Source organism: Panthera pardus, unplaced genomic scaffold (assembly GCF_024362965.1).
Source record: "Panthera pardus isolate Hobbes unplaced genomic scaffold, ASM2436296v1 HiC_scaffold_15, whole genome shotgun sequence".
Lineage (NCBI taxonomy): Eukaryota > Metazoa > Chordata > Mammalia > Carnivora > Felidae > Panthera > Panthera pardus.
This window is the reverse complement of record NW_026526710.1, coordinates 60,636,633-60,656,622: the sequence shown is the minus strand read 5'-3', so window position 1 is coordinate 60,656,622 and position 19,990 is coordinate 60,636,633. Positions and strand designations below refer to the sequence as shown.

The 19,990-nt window shown below is 41.2% G+C and overlaps 1 protein-coding gene across 1 annotated transcript in view; it reads left to right on the top strand.

Moving 5' to 3' along the window:
* Positions 1–19,990, top strand: part of EPG5 (ectopic P-granules 5 autophagy tethering factor) — a 106,299-nt gene that overhangs the window by 54,850 nt on the left and 31,459 nt on the right. Inside the window, exons 25-30 of the mRNA XM_019464163.2 lie at positions 1,976–2,120; positions 3,726–3,897; positions 5,457–5,619; positions 14,271–14,413; positions 16,122–16,278; positions 18,951–19,145. Of these exons, the coding sequence (XP_019319708.2) occupies positions 1,976–2,120; positions 3,726–3,897; positions 5,457–5,619; positions 14,271–14,413; positions 16,122–16,278; positions 18,951–19,145 (975 nt within the window). The remainder of the gene's footprint in view (positions 1–1,975; positions 2,121–3,725; positions 3,898–5,456; positions 5,620–14,270; positions 14,414–16,121; positions 16,279–18,950; positions 19,146–19,990) is intronic.

Sequence of the window (19,990 nt, the reverse complement as noted above, 5' to 3'; positions counted from 1 at the left end):
AGTTCTTCATAGATTTTGGATACTAACCCTTTATCTGATATGTCATTTGCAAATATCTTCTCCCAAGGAAATATGAGTTTAATGGTAGTAGAGCATCTAGATTGAGAGGAGGACTGAATGGAGCTAGGGCCCCAAGGCATAGAGAAATAAGGCTGAGAATACGGAGCCAGAGCAGCAGGAAAAATAAATAGGCAGTCATGGACTGAGATCCTTTGAGCGCAGTTCTGTGTTCATCCCTCTTTGTCCTCTACACGCCACGGCCTTATCTAAGAATCTGCGTGTAGCGGATGACTGGTCAGTGTTTTTAAAATATTAGTCATAGTGTCTTGGTTCTCTGATAATTATCTTGGCTCCCCATCATCTACAGAATTAATACCATTCTCTTTTTTTTAAGTCTTTGCCATTTGATTTTATAGCTCCAATTTTTATCTGTAGTTCATGTTTAGTGTTGTTCTTTTTGTGGTTTTATGAGACATCTCTGCCTACCTATCGTTAATTCTCAGTATTCTTAATCATTAGCCTCTGTCAACAGTTACTTAGCACAGAGGCAGACAAGGTGATAGTGACCCCAGTGAAAGGAGATGGGTGTGCACAGTAGGAGGGACTGGTACAGCACCTCCAGCAGTTGTCTGGTGCTTCTAGGTTTCAGACTTGTGGTCAAGATGACTTTGGAGTTCCTCTCCTGAGTCTGGAATGCCTCGTGCCATGGTTGGTTTGGAAGTAATGATTTAAGACTTCATGGCAGTGTGCCCATTACAAGCCAGAGATTTGTAGGTTTAGAGGAATCCTTTAAACACTTAAGATCAGAAAGAAAAAAAATAATCATCCACAAAACCATAGTCCATAGGTGATCACCTTCCTACTATTTGGTACAGTTTTTAGTGATCATGAAGACCTGACGTTTCTTTTCATTAAAGACAGTCTCCCATTCTAATAATAGGTATTGATCATCAAAGTGAAGTATGTAGTTCAAAATATGCAAGACGGTTTATTGGAGTGTAGGAAGAGAATACTAAAACTTCTGTGTTTTCCCATTTTATTTATTTATTTTACCTTTTATAATAAATTCAATCATACAGAAAAATAGAATAGCGTAGCACACATGCCCTTCTCCCCCTGCCCACTGTGTACCGGGTGTCTAATTTTATCTATAGCCCGTTCACTCCCTTCACCATATTATTTTGGAACTAATTCTAGAAAGCATTTGATACATGAAGATTTCAAAAGATGAGGATTAAAAAACTATTATAACCCAATAGCATTTATATCTGAAAAATATTAAGAGCAGTTTCTTAGTATCAAATATCGAAGTTGTGTTCAAATTTCCAGTTACCTCATACATGTCATAAAATTTTTGTTTTTATTTTTATAGTTGAATCAGGATCCTCATTTTGCAATTGGTTGACAGCTCTTATAAGTCTGTTTGATCTGTCGCTCCTCCCTTATTCCTTTTTCCCCCTGTAGTTTGTTGAAGAAACTGGATAGTTTGTCCATAGAGTTTCCCCAGAGTCTGGATTTTGCAGATCGTCGTAGTATGGTTTAATATGTTTCTCTGTCCCCTGTATTCCTGTAAATTGGTATTGGGACCAAGGGCCCAGATTATTTCTAATCCAGATTGTTATTTTCAATATATTTGTTACCTATCTCTTTAAAATTTCTGGGTTTTAACTTACTAGCTCAGTAGTATTTGTATACAGTGTATAAATACACAGTTGGTGGGGCCATTAAAATTGTTTTTTCTGTTCTTGGTGCATAATCAAACTCCTGCAAAGATTGCTAGTATCCATTTTAGAACATGATCCTTCTTAACACTGGAGAACTTGGTATGGACCACCTCGTGCTGAAACTTTCTGGTCTACCTTTTAGTTAAATATATAATTTTATATGTGAATATATGATTCATCTGTGAAAGTTAAAGTCCTATGTGAATATATGATTCATCTGTGAAAGTTAAAGTCCTATGCTTCAATTCTAGGATCTGTGGATGGAGTATTTGAACATGGAGCGCATACGTTATGAGTTCCAGGAGACTGTTGGTCTGTGGACACAGGCCACACTTGAGTCCCATTCGCCGCCCTGCAGTTTGTCAGTGCAGCTGGACTTCACTGATCCTTTGTTGGGTGAGCTGTACCACCATCATCCCCCTTGAGTGAATGAATGAATGAATGAATGAATTGAGGGTTAAGGTTTACACAGTGTATCCCTCCAGTGAGAATTGTTTTTTTAGAAGTTCATTGTTACCTTGTCTGCACCTTAGGGTTAGGTTCAGCAATGAGTGAGAGAAAACTTCAAAACAGTAATGATTTACATAAGGTGCTTTTTCTCCCATAAAAGAAGTCTGGAGGCAGGCAGTTCAGGCAGTAGCTTTAGAGTCGTGGCCTAAAATGTTGCTTGGGAGAAACTTGAACAAAGTCAGGAGTCTTTTCCAGTGATTAACATCTGACTTTGTTACTTTCTGTGCAGAGAGTAGTTGTTCTAGTGGAAAAACCCCAGCCGTATGGGACGATCCCGTACTTGACCTGTTTGGAATGTTAAATTCCATCTGTTTGGGGTGCAAACAATACAGGTCTTTTTATGCCAACTAAAATCATGGCTATTAAGTTTTCTTTTATTTTTCTTAAGAACAGAAAATGGAATGCTACATCTGGAATGAAGTCGGAAATTCATAGTAGTTCCTTAAGTATTTGTTGACTTGATTTATTGACTTGAAATTTCCTTGACCTCTCCTGTTCCCTATTACCTTACTGTTGAAAAGAGGCAGGTATGTGGCAGCATTTTTCTTCCTGTGCTCAGTCCCCACCTGCTGTATGGTATGTGTATAGTGCAGTGAAGAGAGAGGGTGGGAAGATAGGAATTTATTGATTTATTGGATACCTGTGTGGTCAGCTCTGTACTAGGTGTAGAAATACAAACATTTAGATTGGATTCACCACTATGACCCCATGTGCAATCTAGTGCAAAGTTGGATGGACAGATTTGCCATCACTTTTCTCATATGGCACCTGGTTTCTTATTTGGATTCCATTTGTTGAGTGAATGAATAAGTGGATGAGTGAAAGAACGACAATATGACTGTGTAATGTAAGTTCTGTAGGAGTTTGTGTCCATGCCTTTGTTCATTTTAACACGACTGGTCTCAGCCCTCCTGGTCAAACCTTGGCCTAATTTAAGATTTTTCCACTCAGCCATATTCCGTAACGCCCATTTCTTTTTCTCCTGTTCTCTGAAGTTTATCTGGATGATTGCATTAAACTCTTAACAGGACCACCCTCCCCGTCCCCAGTCCACTGACTGGTGATAGCTGCCATCTTCGTCAGACTTGCTTAGAGAGTTCGCTAGATCCCCTTTACGCTAGTTTCAAGTCCACACACTTGAGCATGTCATGCGAGACTGTCTGGGGTAATAGTTTAAGATCGTGAGCTTTGACTCTTTAACTCTCAGTAAGGAAGGCTGTTTGAGGCTAGGAGTTGTGTTTAATCATACCACATGCTCGTGAGCTCCCGACTCCTGGTAGAATATTAGTACCCCGGTGGGGGCTCCCTCAAAACTAGCAGGTAACGAAAGATAATGATTTTATTCATTTAGGCCACTGATGGTTTATGTAACTACTCTGTACATCTTCAACATTCTTCTCGAAGGTAACCAGCCAAAGCTTTGCACTCAATTAGTATGTTACTACCTAGTAGTAGCCTTTACTCAGTAAACGCGACTTAATTTTCTTTCAGCTAAAGAAAGGGTTTTAGGCAACTTGCGGAAGCACGAGGCTCCCCAGCCTCCCCTTGATCTGCACCCAGTGAGGCCTCCTGTGCCAGTCATTTCCTCGGCTGTGCTCCTGAGTCAGAAGGACACCACCCAGCTGGTGCGCACAGACCTGAATCTGTTGCAGCAGCAGGCCAGGTGAGACCGTGTGACCTCCAGGGTCATGCCCCTGTGCTTGCTGCTGGGACAGCTTGGATGCTTTAGTACCTTGAAGGGTTTCCTCCTCAGCGTTCTCTCCATGAGGATGATTTGACCAGGCTGGCCCAGTCAGGTACCTCAGTTAGCCAAGTTGTGACAAGTCCTTCGGTTTCATGTTGAAAATGCGTGGTGCTTTCACGGACTAGGAATTTTACATTTCCTGTGGTGGCATTTCTGTGGGCCAGCAGTGCCAGCCAAGTGTTTCTTAAGCTTCTCCTGAGGAGACTTTCTGACACTGAAAAGATGGTATTAAAAGGGTAGGCAATGAGATTTACTTTCTTTTGTCACTGCTTTGCTCCCTAACTTTCCATATTCTTTAATAAATTGCCTCGGGCATTTGATTGAAATGCGGGAAAATCATTTAGTGCTCTGAGTTAAAGTAGATACGGAACGATTAGCTCTTTGTTTTTTTTAAGTGTTTATTTTTGAGAGGGAGAGAGAGCGTGGGAGGGGCTGAGGGAGAGGGGGACAGAGGATCCCAAACAGGCTCCGCGCTGACCGCCCCATGTGGGGCTCAAACTCATGAACCGCGAGATCATGGCCTGAGTTGAAGTCTGACACTCACCCCACTGAACCATCCAGGCACCCCCGGAGCAATCAACTCTTTAAGGTTTTGGTTCCAGCTTGCGGTCTGGCGAGAAGGAGCGGGTGTGGAGTGAATCTGTTTTATGAAGTAGAAGAGTCTAATCTTTGCGAAGACACTGGGAATCGATCTCTTACTGGCTTTTTTTTTCCTTGGCTGCTCTTGGTCCAGGCATTGATTGTGTGCATGTGCATACAAATGTGCATCCCCGCCAGTGTGCGCACACACATGCCTACACAGTAACATAACCGTATCAACACCCTTGTAAACAGCTTTGTCCATCTTTGACAGTTCAGTTTGAGTTGCTAATACCGAAGAAATCACTGGTGCTTACAAGCAAGGTACCCTTTAGAATGCTTTAATTAGGATGGGATTCTCATTTGCTCTTGTATATTTAAGGGTCCATGTAAAAAACATCGTTAGTGTAATACAGATTCTAAATGAAGCTTCGTTCCTGGCTAAAAAGTTGTCCCACTTTTCCTTCCTTTTTAAAATTTCTTTAAAAAAAAAATTTTTTTTTTTCAATGTTTATTTTTGAGAGAGAGACAGACAGACAGAGGGTGAGTAGGGAAGGGGGAGACAGAGAGGGAATCACAGAATCCGAAGCAGGCTTCAGGCTCTGAGCTGTCAGCACAGAGCCCGACTCAGGGCTCTAACCCATGAACCGTGAGATCGTAACCTGGGCCGAAGTGGGACGCCCAACCGATTGATTGAGCCACCCAGGCGCCCCTAAAATTTTTTGTTAAGAAAAAGAGAGGATTTGGGTAAGGCTGGGCACACACCTTTGGTCTTTTGTTACTATAGGATACTTGGTCTTGATGCTCTCTGATGCAGGCTGGGGGGAACTGGAAGCCTTTATCACCTACCGTGAAACCTTTCCGAAGCCTTTCTTCTACTTCCTGATGATGTTTTTCAGAACTGCAGCTCTTCGAGAATCTCAGCAGGTTGCCCTGGATAGTGAGCTGTTGGACACAATGCCCAAGCAGTATGTTAATAGAGAAGAACAGACCACACTACATTTGGAGTGTAGAGGCAGTAGTGGTAAGAAATGCCAAGGAGCAGCAGTTGTAACAGTTCAGGTAAGATTGTTTAAGCTTCTTCTTAATTCAGAGAATTTTTAATTGAGTCCGTAATAGTGGCATATTGTTGAGAGAGACTGAAAGAAGTTTGTAGCACATGATTCACATCCTGAAACACTTAATACATTTGGGGGGGTGAAGACCCACACAGAGCTGATCATGTATTTCCGTAAGTGCTCGTGTGTCCGACAAGGACAGAAATTCAAAGAAAAGCATAATCACTGAGAAGATCCTTAGAGGGTTTTAAATTGATCTTCAAAAGACTTTGATGATGATGGTTTGGATTCTGTTAGAAGGAATGTGGGAATGGAGTCCTCTGGACAACCATTTAGGGGTCAGTGGCTAGGTCAGCCTACTTCAGATTGTTTTTGGGTGTGGTGGTGGGAATTCACATTGGAAAGGATGATCACTTGGGAGCTCCAGCTGTGTGCTGTGGTCGGTGGGGAGCCACTGAAGACAAACGTGGGGGGGACGTGTGGAAAGCAGGTCAGTTGGACAGAGCCTGCCAACAGGCAAAGGAGAGGCGTGCAACTCTGAGATTAGGAATTCAGCTGCCTCTTAGTGTCATCTTCTTGCACTGGAAAAACAGGCTTAATTAAGTTGGGTCTGTGACATTGAAAGGACTTCAGAATGGAGCTTAACTTTAGCCAGCACATCGTAGCACTTGCTTTATGCCCGACTCTGTGTAAACACTCTACAGAACTTATCCTCACGGCATCTCTGTGAGGTGGGAATTCGGGTTATCTTGTTTCCAGACGGGGAAGTAAAGGCATAGAAAGGTTAAGTTTCATACCCAGAGTGACACAGCCACCGAGTGACAGAACCAGGGAGACCCGGGCAGGCTGGCTGCAGAACACAAGCTCCTTACTCACTGCACCCTAGTCCTTCTGCGAGGGACTTCGGGTCCCCAGAGCTGGGGAGGAAATGCTCAGAGGTTGGCTACCGCATTTGCACAAACATAGCTCCTCTTTTTTTGTTAGCTTTTAGAAATCAGGGAAAACTTATTTTACTGACTCTTGGTTGTCTTTCATAAATTTCTTTTTGTGCTTCCTCATTTGAGCAGTTCTGATGTATTCTTCATCAGTCTCCTCGGGAGCCTGTTTTCTCTAAAATGTCTTCTCTGAAATAACTTATACACTTGTCTTTTTCGTTACCTTCATAATTTGTTTTTGATAAAATAACATATTTGTATGCATCTAAAGTTAAGAAATTTGACATGGGATGTGAGACTCCCAAACACTGAGAGAACATCTTTGGCCAGGTGTTTTATAAAGTTAATTTTCTTTCAGTGTACTTTTCCCCCAGTTACTAATGTTTTAGTAACACTAGGTGGGAGCATTTAAGAAGGATCACTTGCAAAAATAATGGAGCTTGGAGATAAGTCTGCTGATTTAGGACCGAATTTGATTTGGTGCAAAAAAAAAAAAAAAAAAAAGTATCAAGTTCTAATTAAAAAGGGTGTCTTACTACCAATCTGTGCCTTCAGAAATACGGTATTTTTCCATATTTTGGAATTACACATCTTTGCCAGGCTGTTAATACAGTACAGAGAAGGGAATTCTCCTAAGATGCATCTTATTAAGTGACTTGGTAAGATAAGTACAAAAATGTTTTTTCAGTTCTGGCTAATAGCTTGCTCTGTGAAGAGTCATGAATACTTACTGCCCAGCCAAAAACCAGTTCTCTTTGCCTGACCGCCTGTTAACTCTCAGGGTCTTGTTGTGGTGGGCAGTACCACCGGGCTGACTTGGGAGCTTCAGCTCCCAGCCTGTCAGTGACCTGGCTTTTTCCTTTTCAGAAAAAGTCATCATAATCTTGATTTGTCTGAACTCTTGAATTGAAATTTCTTTTATAAGCTTTTGCTTTGTTAATTCTGAAATAGAAAGGTATACTTTTCCTGAAATACCTTCTAAGTAATTCTGATAAGACAGAGATTGGAAAGCAGATGATTTAGGATAAGGACTCAAATGAATGTGACTTAGATTTTATTTTTACAGACAACACAAAAAATATTTATGCTTTATCTTCTCAAAAGAAAAATTGGTAAATGCAAAGATTGCTTGAAGAAAAAAGAAAAAAAAAGAAAGAACAGAGAAGAAAAGGAGATTTTATAGAGACCTAAAGAATTTGAAAAAATAGCTGTGTTTTATGGCCATAATCTCTTTAGAAATATCTAAGTTTTCTTAAAAAGCACATTCTAATTTTCTGCTGGCCTTACTAGTTTGCCCAGCACCCTGACTTTCAGTTCTGTTTGGGAAGATCTAGAAACTGGGAAACTCCCACTGATGGCTCCTATCAATATTGACAACGGTATTTACTTCAGCCGTTAATTTTGCCTGATGATGCAGATATGACAGAGGAATTGAAAATGTGAAGATGGCAGCTTTTGTAGTCTGATTTATTTTTTATTATTTTATTTTTCTTATTTATTTTTTAAAAAGTTTATGTATTTATTTTGAGATAGAGAGCAGGTAAGGGGCAGAGAGAAAGAGAAACAGAATCCCAAGCAGGCTCCATGCGATCAGTGCAGAGCCAGATGTGGGGCTCAAACCCACTAACTGCAAGATCATGACCTGCACTGAGATCAAGAGTCGGATGCTTAACTGACTGAGCCACCCAGGCACCCCATATTTTTCTTATTTTAGAGAGAGAGAGAGAGAGAGAGAGATTGTGCGCGCAAGTGGGCAAGAGGGGCAGAGGGGGAGAAGAGAGAATCTTAGGCAGGCTTCATGCTCAGCACAGAGCCAGACTAGGGGTTTAATCCCACAACTCGGATCTTGACCTGAGCTGAAGTCAAGAGTCAGACGCTCAACCAGCTGAGCCACCCAGGTGCCTTGTAGTCTGATTTAAATAGGATTTCTTTGGAACGTTACATGGTAGTTGCTAACTGAGGTTGTCCAGGCAGTACTTGCTGGTTGATACTTCTAGGAATTGAAGATAAAAACTTTTTTTGGCTACTCATCAATAGCTAAGAGCAAGGTAGAGGAAAGTTGAAACTCTAGCTGCCATGAAGTTAGGACATTATCTAATCTATGCAAGTCAGTTAGGTTTGCTCTGAGTTTTGGCCAGAGATTGTACTTGAGGTTAAAGCTGTCTCATTACACAAATGGATGACTTTGGTTATGGATGTCAGGGAGGGAAGGTGAGTTCTGATTGTTTATTACTCATCAAGAAATTGTCTCTGGGAGAGCATATGTCATGCAGAGGGTAGGTTGTGTTGCTTTTATACATAGAATTATATCCTCTCTGTATGCGTGTGTCTAGGGACCACTTCATGGCTATATCTAGTAGTTTTGATCCTGTTTAACGTCATTTTATTATCTGGAGATGTTGAACGTCATGAGGTCTCTTCTAGTCCCTCCAAATCACTAGCCACTTTGTAGTTTCCCTCCAGAATTCCTTTTTATCAATGCAACCCTTAGATTGCTGGTTGTGCTTGCGTCTACCCCTGATCCCCTTAGTCATTTGTGACATTGGCTGCTTTTGCCTACTGTTTGTGTTGGAGTTCTTAATCTAGAGTGGGTGTGTGAATGGTCTTTAGTGAGTCAGTGAAGTCCCTGAAAGTATATGGAATTTTTTTGTTCTGGATAGTTCATAACTTCAGTAGATCCTTGGTAGTCTATGACCACTGGAAGGATTAACCCATATGTTGCTGACTCCTACTCTGCTTTTCTAGTGCAGAATTCTCTGAGTTCCAGATCTAGATTTCCACCTGCCTATGTGATTTTCTGTGAATGTCCCATAAATACTTCAAACTCCACAGGTCCCAGCCTAATCCAATTTTTACCCTCCAAACCTGTTTTTCCTGTAACAGGAAGTGGGGACCTGGGCATCATTGTCATCTCCCCACCCTCATACTCCCCATCTAGTTACTTTCCAAGTCATACTGGTTCTGCTTCTGAAATGACTTTACATTTGTTTCTTTCTCTTTGTTCCCATTGCCATTGTCCCCTGGTAGGCCCACATTACTTTTCCCCTGAACCACTACATAAGGCTTCCTGTCTATAGACTCTCTCCCTGTCCAGTCCGTTTTCCATTCTGCCACATTCATCTTTTTTTTTTTTTTAATTTTTTTTTTAACTTTATTTATTTTTGAGAGAAAGAGAGCGTGAGTAGGGGAGGGGCAGAGAGAGGGAGACACAGAACTGGAAGCAGGCTCCAGGCTCTGAGCTGTGAGCACCGAGCCCGACGTGGGGCTCGAATTCACGAGCAGTGAGATCATGACCTGAGGTGAGGTCAGAAGCTTAACCGACTGAGCCAACCAGGCGCCCCTGCCACATTCATCTTTTTAAACACAAATCTAATCACATGTCCAGGCGAAAACCTAACATTGACTATCCGGTATCTAAAAGGAATAGGACCCTTCGGATCCCCCCATAGTCTATTCTTGATGAGTTTCTAGTGGCATCATTTACCCTTTCCTAATCCCTGAACATTTTTTTTCTAGCCACATAGGCTTTTTCCATTCTCCAAACATGACATGCTTGTTCCTACCTTCTCTCTCAGGCATGTGCTGTTACTTGTTCTCCCACACCCATTCGTGAGCTCCTTCCTCTCATCCTTCCATGCTCGGTTCAGGCAGCATCTCTTGAGGTCTTTCTCAGCCCCTCTAGTCAGACTGAGATAGTCCCTCCTTTCATAGCAGCTTTTGCATAAATGCTGTTGTATTCACCTGCTATTTTTCCTACCGGTCTGTGAACTGCTGAGGAATAGAGTTCCTGCCCTTAGTCATCTGTATTTCTGTACCATCTAGCATGGCTCCTGGCACATAATAGGTGCCCTTTCTCGCCCCCGAATGAGTCAGTGAAAACCACCAGCACGTCAATCATGAGGTTATGTTACAACTTGTTTTGTATTATCATTACCTTGTCACACTGTTACTAGATTTTGAGTTGCGTGAGGGTCAGGACCTTGTCTTATTCGGGTTTCTGTTGTTAATGCCTCACACAGTCAGTGCCATAGAACCAGTGTGTTTGAAGGAACGAACCGTAGATTTATATTCTTCACAAGTAAACCCCCTGATTTTAACTAGCTTTAGGGATTTTGTAGATATTATTTGGCTGGAAGGTGGAACCTTTTCCTACTGGAAATTAGCCGTCATTCTGTGTGTTTACCGTAGGCCAACTTAATGCTTTCCATACAGAATCTCCGGCCTCACACACTGCTGCACTTTTCGCTGTACTACAAATGTCTCCTAGGCGGTCAGTCTGGGAAGCGATAAGGATTGTCTTCCTTCCGTACACGAGATTATTTCCCAGCTCTGTTTGGAGCACTTCTTATCACGTGCTTGGGCACTCTCATATCCCAGGTAACATGCCGGTGACTGTTAATCTTCACAAAGTGGGGATGAGAAAATAGGTTCAGAGAGTCTCAGAGACTTGCCAAAACCACACAGCTAGTAAGTGGCTCAGCTGAAATTCAAGCCCACGTCTATTTGAACTCAAGACCCAGGCTTTCCCAGGCAGTATTGGGAAATGAAGCCATTTGCTTTTAGCTGTTTCTGCTCCAGCTTCTGAAGACTAGGTTAGCTGTACAATTCTGAGTAAGCTGGTCATGGCCATCATCTCTCTAAATTGACACGTGTACCATTTTCTCTCTCTGAGTTGGTGTGACAGGATCATCTTCTTTTTCAGTGATTAGAGAATTCATGGACCAGATCAATTTTTTAAAATCAACTTCATGGGGAATGACTTTATATTTTAAATATAAATTTTGAGATTAAAATGCAAGAGTATGTTTTAAATATAATTTTAAATGGCTCATTTGTAAAGATTTCAAATTGTATCATGAACATATTTCATTGCTTAATAGAATTTTTCGTGAGGGAAAAGCCCTGGAAATTTCCAGCCATCTGCAAATGTTTGAACTATGTATAGCTTGTTTGGGGTATACAAAAGCCAAATATGTTTTATGGGAAGTGAGACGTGCTTCTTCTGTGGTCGTCTCTCCCAATAGAAGGCTCTAATAATTCAGTGATATTCCCTGAGGAAATGGGGTGATTTATAATAGGGTTCCTTTTGTTGGACTTCGGTATTGTGGGGCATGTGTGCCAGACCCAGGATTGATTTATTATCATGTGAAAATTTTGCTCCATCCTAGAAATGAAAGATGGAAAAGACCCACTGAGGGCCTCACAGTACTGTAAGATCTGACTCGCTTCGTCCGGCTTGCACATGGCTTTGTCTGCTTACAGTGACTCCGGCGCGCCCCCCGCCCCCCGCCCTCGCCACTTTGTGCCGTCGTCTCCAACTTCTGGCGATTGTGAGCTGCCAGGCACTCAGCCCCTCTCCCGCCCTAGCGAGCAGAGAAAATTCTCTGTAGAGCTGGGGACAATGAGCAAAAATAAGTAGACTGGGAAATAATGAGAACTTTGAGTTGCTTTTGTGTGTGAGGATGTCTGAACTTTCCCACCTCGGTGCTTTGCCTTATTCCTGGGCATCTGTGGTTTGTCCGGCGTGGGGTGGCAGTTCTGCAGCGCCAGTCCCTTGGTCTTGATGGCATTTCCCAAGCGAGGGCACCTCTGTCCTTTCTCTCTTGTGCTTCCCTCCATCCTCACTGTCTTCCTCCCTCCCCTCACGTTCTTTCTTTTCCTCCCTGTTTGCCTGCTTTCTCTCCAGGCCAGCCAAGGGCCGTGGCCCTCAGAGACCCCGCCTCATTGCACTCGGTGACACGTTAGGCATCGAAACTGTGCAGACTCCTGACCACGTTTTAGGCTGTTCAGCATTGGTCTTTGATTTGAGAGGTTGGAAATTTAATATTTGTGTTGATTCATTATGTGGTCTAATGGAAGTCATTTAATCATCTTATCTTTCATTTCTCCAATAGTAGAAATTAAAATAATTGTTAACATCATATGTTCTTGGATCTTCACCTTCATGCCTTTTGATTCAGACTAACAGCTTATTTCGTCTTTAAGTAAGAAGCTTTGTAAAGCTTTTTAATATGACATTGGTGAGTTTGATGGAAGAAAGTTATCATGATCATGAAAGCAGGCGCTCCGTGTACCGTCAGAGTTGTGCTATACTGGGGTGCTGGGTAGAACAAAACAAATAGCACCATTGCCCTCCAGTAGCCTTTCATCTGGAATTTACGATAATAACTCTGGCAGGGACATCAGGACCTCAGTTATATACGTTTGTGAATTAAGTATTTACATTATTTACAAACAAAGGATATCTGTAATGACTGCAGAGGTGGCTAAAGACTGGGTTTGGGCATGTGTGTATAAAGGAAAATGTAGACCCTTTGCTGACTCAGTGATTGGAGGAGACCGTTGGAGGAGAGTGTAGGATTTAACATTCCCGCCTTCTGAATGTTCTCATCTCTTCAGCATTCTCTGCTATGCCTGCAAGATAAGTCCACATTCCCTAGCCTGCTCCAAAGGACTCCCCAGGACAGGAACCCCGGTCCCTAGCCTGACTGCTCTGTGCTCTCCAGCCCTGACCTCCCTGCCTGGCTGGGCTTCTCTTTGCTGTCCCTCTGTCCTCTTGTCCCCCACAACTGCCACATGGGTTGTGTCTTTGTGTTGCAGCCTGGGCCTAGGATATGTTTTGCATCATTCATATCCAAAAGGGGACATCGAAATGTACAAACAAAGCAGCTATCACATAGGTCACCGTCAACTAGTTAGAGAAAAGGGATATTAATAATCCCCTCAAATAGGAAATACATAATCTTAAAGAAAGGCTAATTGTTTAAATTGAAATAGATTTAGTTTTTTTTATCTTAAACTCAATACATTCTCCATTGTCACATCTTTACTGAGAATGAGTAAATATTTCATCAGTGACGAGCTTTCGGGAACCACTGAATCAGTCACTTGCTCTTTCATAGGCATGCAACTGATTGGCGCACTTCTTGTATTTTTTCATATTTTGTTGTTTTATAATTGGATATGTTTTCTTCATTTCAAAAGGACAAGTGTTTTATTAATAGCATCTGTGTCATGCTCTTTGTATGCTTGGCACACATGAGATGTGCACCCTAGTGGTTTAGGTTGACGTGTATGTGCTTTTTGGGTGGGGAGAATGGAGAGTGGTCAGGGCTCAGGGGAGGGGGCTCAGTGGGGGAGACGCTTGGTGTGCTTCCGGAAAACCTCAGTGGTAGAAGACATTGAGTCTGGTTGTTTTTTTTTTTTTAATTGTTTTTTAAAATCTTTATTTATTTTTGAGAGAGAGAGAGAGACAGAATATGAGCAGGGGAGGGGCAGAGAGAGAGGGAGACACAGAATCCGACGCAGGCTCCAGGCTCCACGCTGTCAGCACAGAGCCCGACGCGGGGCTCGAACTCACAAACCGTGAGATCATGACCTGAGCCGTAGTCAGACGCTCAACCGACTGAGCCAGCCAGGTGCCCCGAGTCTGTTTTTGATGAGAATCGGGGAATCAAAACATAAGTGACAGAGAGCATATCCTACAAAAGACTGAACCAGTGATAAACTCGCTCCAGTTTGATGCTTCATGAAAAACTTGAGATTCTTGAATAGTTTTTTGACATTTTTTTCTCCACCCCTCTCCTATTCAACTGAGAATTTTGAGTTATAATATTAATTATAGTAATAGTTCTTCATCAGATGCTCAGTATATTTATAATATTTGCTTTAGGAACATAGCAAGGACAAAAAAGGTCTTGACCACTTTAATCTTTTTTAGTTTGAAGGTATGCATAAAAATGAAGCAGTAAGCCAACAGCTTCATGTTTTGCGAAAAGAAGTGAAGCAGTTGCAAGCAGAAGCTGCTAAACCACCATCACTTAATGTTGTGGAAGCTGCTGTTCACGCGGAAAACTTGATTACGTAAGTTTTGAGGGCATTATAATTTAAAATGCAATGTTGTTATTATTGATAGTAATCATACATGCTACTATACCCCCAGACACCCACTAATTAAATTAGTACAGGATCAGCAAACAATGGCCTTTGGACCAAGTCTGGCCTGCCACCTATTTTTATAAATAAAGTTTTATTGGAACATAGCCATGTCCATTTATTTACTTAATGTGCATGGCTTTATACCACAATGGCAGAATTGAATAGTTGTGACAATTTATGGCCCATAAAACATAAAATATTTACTGGTTGGTCCTTTATAGAATAAGTTTGCTGACCCCTGAATTATGAGATGATACAGCACATTGAAGTTCAATCATGGAGAGATTGAGTGCTTAAGTTTTATATCAAAGTTGCATTTACCCAGGAAGTCAGCATTGTCAGCTCAGATTATAGAGCAGAGTTTGAAGGGGAATTGCTCAGGGGAATTAGGTTCTCAAGTATAGTTGCCAGCTTGCATTTGGCCATCATGGCTTTTCCCTTGGAGCTCCTGGCTTACCCTCAATGTCTTCTTTCTTCCTAAAGCCACCAGGGCATGACTTGGGAGAGTGGTTGACCCTGCCTTTTACTTTAAGGTGGTTCCACATTCCAGTACCAGCAACTAATCCCCCAGTAGATCGGCGTAGTGGTGTGTGGGGTGGGGCATTGAGTTCTTTTGTGGATTGGACTGGGGGTCCAGGGAAGAAGGAGATGAGGTGAATAAGAAGTTGATGTGTCTTTTACTAGCAAAGGAACTCAAAACAGCCTGAGACTTAGAAGAGATATCTTTATTCTGGGATCTTATTCTATATAGAAATCTCTTTCTGTGACACGGGTTTTAAAATTTAGAGAGGGGCACCTGAGTACTCAATTAAGCATCCAACTTTTACTCACATCATGATCTCGCGGTTCACAGGTTTGAACCCCGCGTCAGGCTCTTTGCTGAAAGCTCAGAGCCTGGAGCCTGCTTCAGATTCTGTGTCTCCCCCTCTCTCTGCCCCTCCCGGGCTCATGCTCTGTATCTCGCTCTCTCTCAACAAGAAATAAAAGCATGTAAAAAGAAATATTAAAAAATTAAGAGAAATAAGTAATTAAATTAATTAAAAATGCATATTATATAAGGAATACACAAAGTTAAAGAATTATGAATTATATATAAAATATGAAACATTTAAGAATATTTAAAAAAATTTTTTGTAATGTTTATTCTTTGAGAGAGAGAGAGAAAGAGAGACAGCATGAGCTGGGGAGGGGCAGAGAGAGAGGGAGACACAGAATCTGAAGCAGGCTCCAGACTCTCTGAGCTGTCAGCACAGAGCCTGACGCAGGGCTCGAACTCAAGGACTAGGAGATCATGACCTGAGCCGAAGTCAGCCGCTTAACTGACTGAGCCACCCAGGGGCCCCTAATAAGGGTAAGAATATTAATAATATATATGATTCCATCCCTCTCCCCCCGGAGGACATAAAATCATTTCTGTGTATTCAAAATAAGTTGTTGGGTCAAGGTAGAAGATACTTATCTACCCCATGGATTTTTTTTCCCCATGAAATATTTTTAAAGTGACATTTATTTGGGGGCTCTGAAGGACTCTTAAGAATATTGCCTGTGTGAGAAGTGTAGAGTACCACGGAAGTACTTGTGAGTCTGTATTCTCTTATTGTAGACCAGTAGCCTCACCTGTATTTTCCCACAGGGCCCTAGTGAATGCCTACAAGTTGCAGCCTACCCCTGGGGTTCAGAAGGTTGGCATTAGCCTCTTCTTTACTGTTGTGGATTATGTCAGTGATGAGACTCAGCGCCATCCTCCCACAAGGCAATTCTTTACTTCATGCATTGAGATCTTGGGACAGGTAAGGTAATTCTGTGTTTCTAGCCTCACTCACATATATTGAATCTCTGTAGCATCCTCATTAGTTATAGTGAGGGTTGACTTCAGACTTCTGTTACACGTTCAGAGTCTCAGAGTCAGAAGCCCCTTTGAATTGTTGACTTCTCAAGATGTGATTAAAATTGTTGGTATAGAGTTTTGCTTCCCATACAAGAGATATTAAGTTACTCATATTTGAAAGTCTGGGAGACATCAAACTTTTTCATATGCTTTTTGTGTTATTAACAATGACAAGCTCTTTATTATTTATAAAATGCTCTCCACTTCATCCTCACAGTGACTCTGAATGATTGATATCCTTTTCATTTTAAAGATGAAAACACAGGGGCGCCTGGGTGACTCAGTCGGTTAGGTGTCCGACTTCGGCCCAGATCACGATCTCACAGTTCATGGGTTCGAGCCCCGCGTTGGGCTCTGTGTTGACGGCTCAGAGCCTGGAGCCTGCTTCAGATTCTGTGTGTCCCTCTCTCTCTCTGCCCCTCTTCCACTCACGCTGTCTCTCTCTCTCAAAAATAAACATTAAAAACAGTTTAAAGATGAGAAAACAGGTCTCTAAAAAATGAAATAACTTGCCTAAAGAATATAGCTGGTCAGTGCTGGAGCTGAGCCTGTATCCCACGTCGTCTGTCTCAGTCCATGTTCGCTCCACCTCTCCACTGCTGTCTCCCAGTTGCTATTCTCAGTCCCCATTTCTTGATTTGACTTACTATTAAAAATACAGATATTTAACAAGGCAAGAGCAATGTATCCATGCACATTTGTGAAATATGTCATAAAGGAAAGGAAAGCCACTTGATGGAAAATATGTAAACACTAACCATATACTCTTACCCAAATTCAATGGAATGAGTCCTTAGTTATTAGATACTTATAAGGGGACAATATAGAGCAGAAAATAAAATAGATTTTTAAGTAGTTTTTTTCCCTTGATTTTAAAATTGATGTATGCTTATGATAAGCAATGCAGACAATATAAAAAGTGTAAAGAAGAAACATTTCTCAATTCTAACCTCCTGGAGATAGACACTGGTTACAGAGCTAAACATTTTATTATAGTTTATCTTGTGTATGTATGTTTATTAGTGTGTTATGTGTGTGTGTGTGTGTGTGTGTGTGTGTGTGTATGTAGAAATGATGTATCATTCCTATATACAGCTAAATAGATAAACTTCCTCAGAAATGGGCAAGTGCTATTTTGTAACCTCGTGTTTTTCATTCAAACACAACTTCTAGACATTATTCTGTGTTTATAAATATAGACTGATATCATGGTCTTTAATACATACTGTTCCATGGTACAGATATATTGTAATGTATGGAGCCCAGGGCCCTGGATGGATATTTAGGTAGTTTGTTTGTTTTGCTACGATAAGCCTGAGATAAATGTTCTTCCACATCTCTGTGAACTTGGACTATTTTTTCCAGGATAATTTCCTAGAAGTATGGTTGCTATGTCAAAGGGACTAACATTTGATGTATATTGTTACAGTGCCCTGTTCCCACTACCATAGCAGGGTTTGAATTTATTGCTCTCCATACCATAACCAGTGTTAAGAATGATGATTCTTTTAAAGTCTTGCTAATCTAAAAGGGGAAGTGTACCTTGTTATTATTTTAAGTTGGATTTCTTCAAGTATTTGTTAACTGGCATGACTTTTTCATATGTTTATTGGCCATTTAATTATTTTTTGTGATTTGCTAGTTATTGACCTTTGCACATTTTCTGTTGCAGAATTTCTTATTTTTTGATTGCTTTGAAAGAGCTCCTCAGACTATTAACCTGGTATCTGGAATATGTTCTAAATTGATTTTTCTACTTTGTCATTTTCCTTTTATTTTATCATACTTCTTGCCTTATAGAAGGTACAATTTTTGTATATTCAAATCTCTCAGTCCTCTTAGTATTTCTTTCTGCCTGTGGTCCAGCTTATTGGAGCTTTCCTGGCCCTGAGATTATTTAAATACTCACTTACATCCAGTACTTGAAACATTAGTGATCTTGATTATATATCAGTTGTTAAAGTTAGCTTTTTAAAAGTATTGAAAGCACATCTCAATAATATCTATAACCTAGAGGTTTTGTTTTCTTGACAAAATGTTGATACTTAGTGGGGGCGCCTGGGTGGCTCAGTAGGTTGATCATCTGACTTTGGCTCAGGTCATGATCTCATGGTTCAAGAGTTCAAGCCCCATGTCAGGCTTTGTGCGGACAGCTCAGAGCCTGGAGCCTGCTTTAGATTCTGTGTCTTCGTCTTTCTCTGCCCTCCCCTGCTCGTGCTTTGTATCTCTCTGTCAAAAATAAACATTAAAAAAAAAAAAAATGCTGATACTCAGTAATCATGGTAGGCACCTTGCAAATTTCTGGATTCAGATTATCCCAATATTTTAATCTTTTAAAAATTCTCTATGACTTGTCCAAATCAAATTAATGGATCATCCAGAATTTTTAATATCACTTCCATTAGAAGTGTTAGGTTTATCTGTGATGATTTTAGATTTTTTTTTTATTGTTCCACATTTTCATTTAGAAAACGTTCTGTTTGCCTTACACACTAGCCCTTAAAACTTGGTTGTATAAATAAAAGTTGGGGAGGGGAGAATTTGGTGACATTTTCCCTTTCTGATTCTCTCAAGGTGTTTATCAGTGGCACTAAGTCAGAATGCAGAAAAGTACTTGAGACTATTCTGAAGAATAGAAGGTTGTGCTCTCTCCTGTCCCCTTTCTTCACTCCCAATGCTGCACCTGCGGAGTTCATTCAGCTCTATGGGAAAGTGGTGAAGTTTCTAAGTGAGGACAACAGTGATATGATTTTCATGCTGCTGACCAAGGTGAGATGTGATTCCGTGCTGATGCCATCACTGAAACGTGGGATCTAGTGTCGTTTCTGCTCTGTAGAAATGAAAGGCCCCCTGGAGTTCTGTTTCCAGGTAGACCCTTTCCGCATTTTGTATCGTCTTCAAGCAGCCTTTCCGTGTGGGGGCAGTGGTTGTGTCGTGTAGGGCAGTCTTATTCCTCATAGTAGAGAAAGGACTTTGCTCCCGAGCCCTCTTTAGAAACAGTACAGCTTTGAAATATTCATAATAGTAATTTAGTGCATCCTTCTTTTGACTATATCCTGAATTTATGCCGAAAATGTGTTTGATAAATGAGTTGTAATATATCAAAGTCTCTCATATTTGGAATAAGCCAGATATAAACAAATTGCCTTTGTCCTCATTCTGAGTAGAATATTAACTGAGACCTAGGCAATGAATTTACTTTGCCACTTGAGAATTACAGAGCCTTAGTGATTTTGCCTTCAATTGTATTTCTCTGACATCCATAAATCATAAAACCTAGGCATTTTTCTTTAGGGCCTAGAGACTGCTTTCAGTCTGTAACGGGGGAGAACAGGCTTTATAGTTGGGAATTCTGGAAGGTGATAGATAACAACACCCTGAATTTTTATTAACTGAGATAGGTAACTGCCATAGACACAGAAACATGGCTCTTTTAGATGGAGACAGTCGCCTAAGTGGCTGCTCTTTTTTTTGGCAGAGTGTGGATTCTTGCCTAGGAGGGAAAACTTAACCAAAAGTTTACTATACAAAAAAGCACACGGAACCGAGAAAGCTTTGTCCCTGTGGCCCAGAGCGCAGAGATGGAGGCTTCTGGGTGCCTGTTAATTATTGAC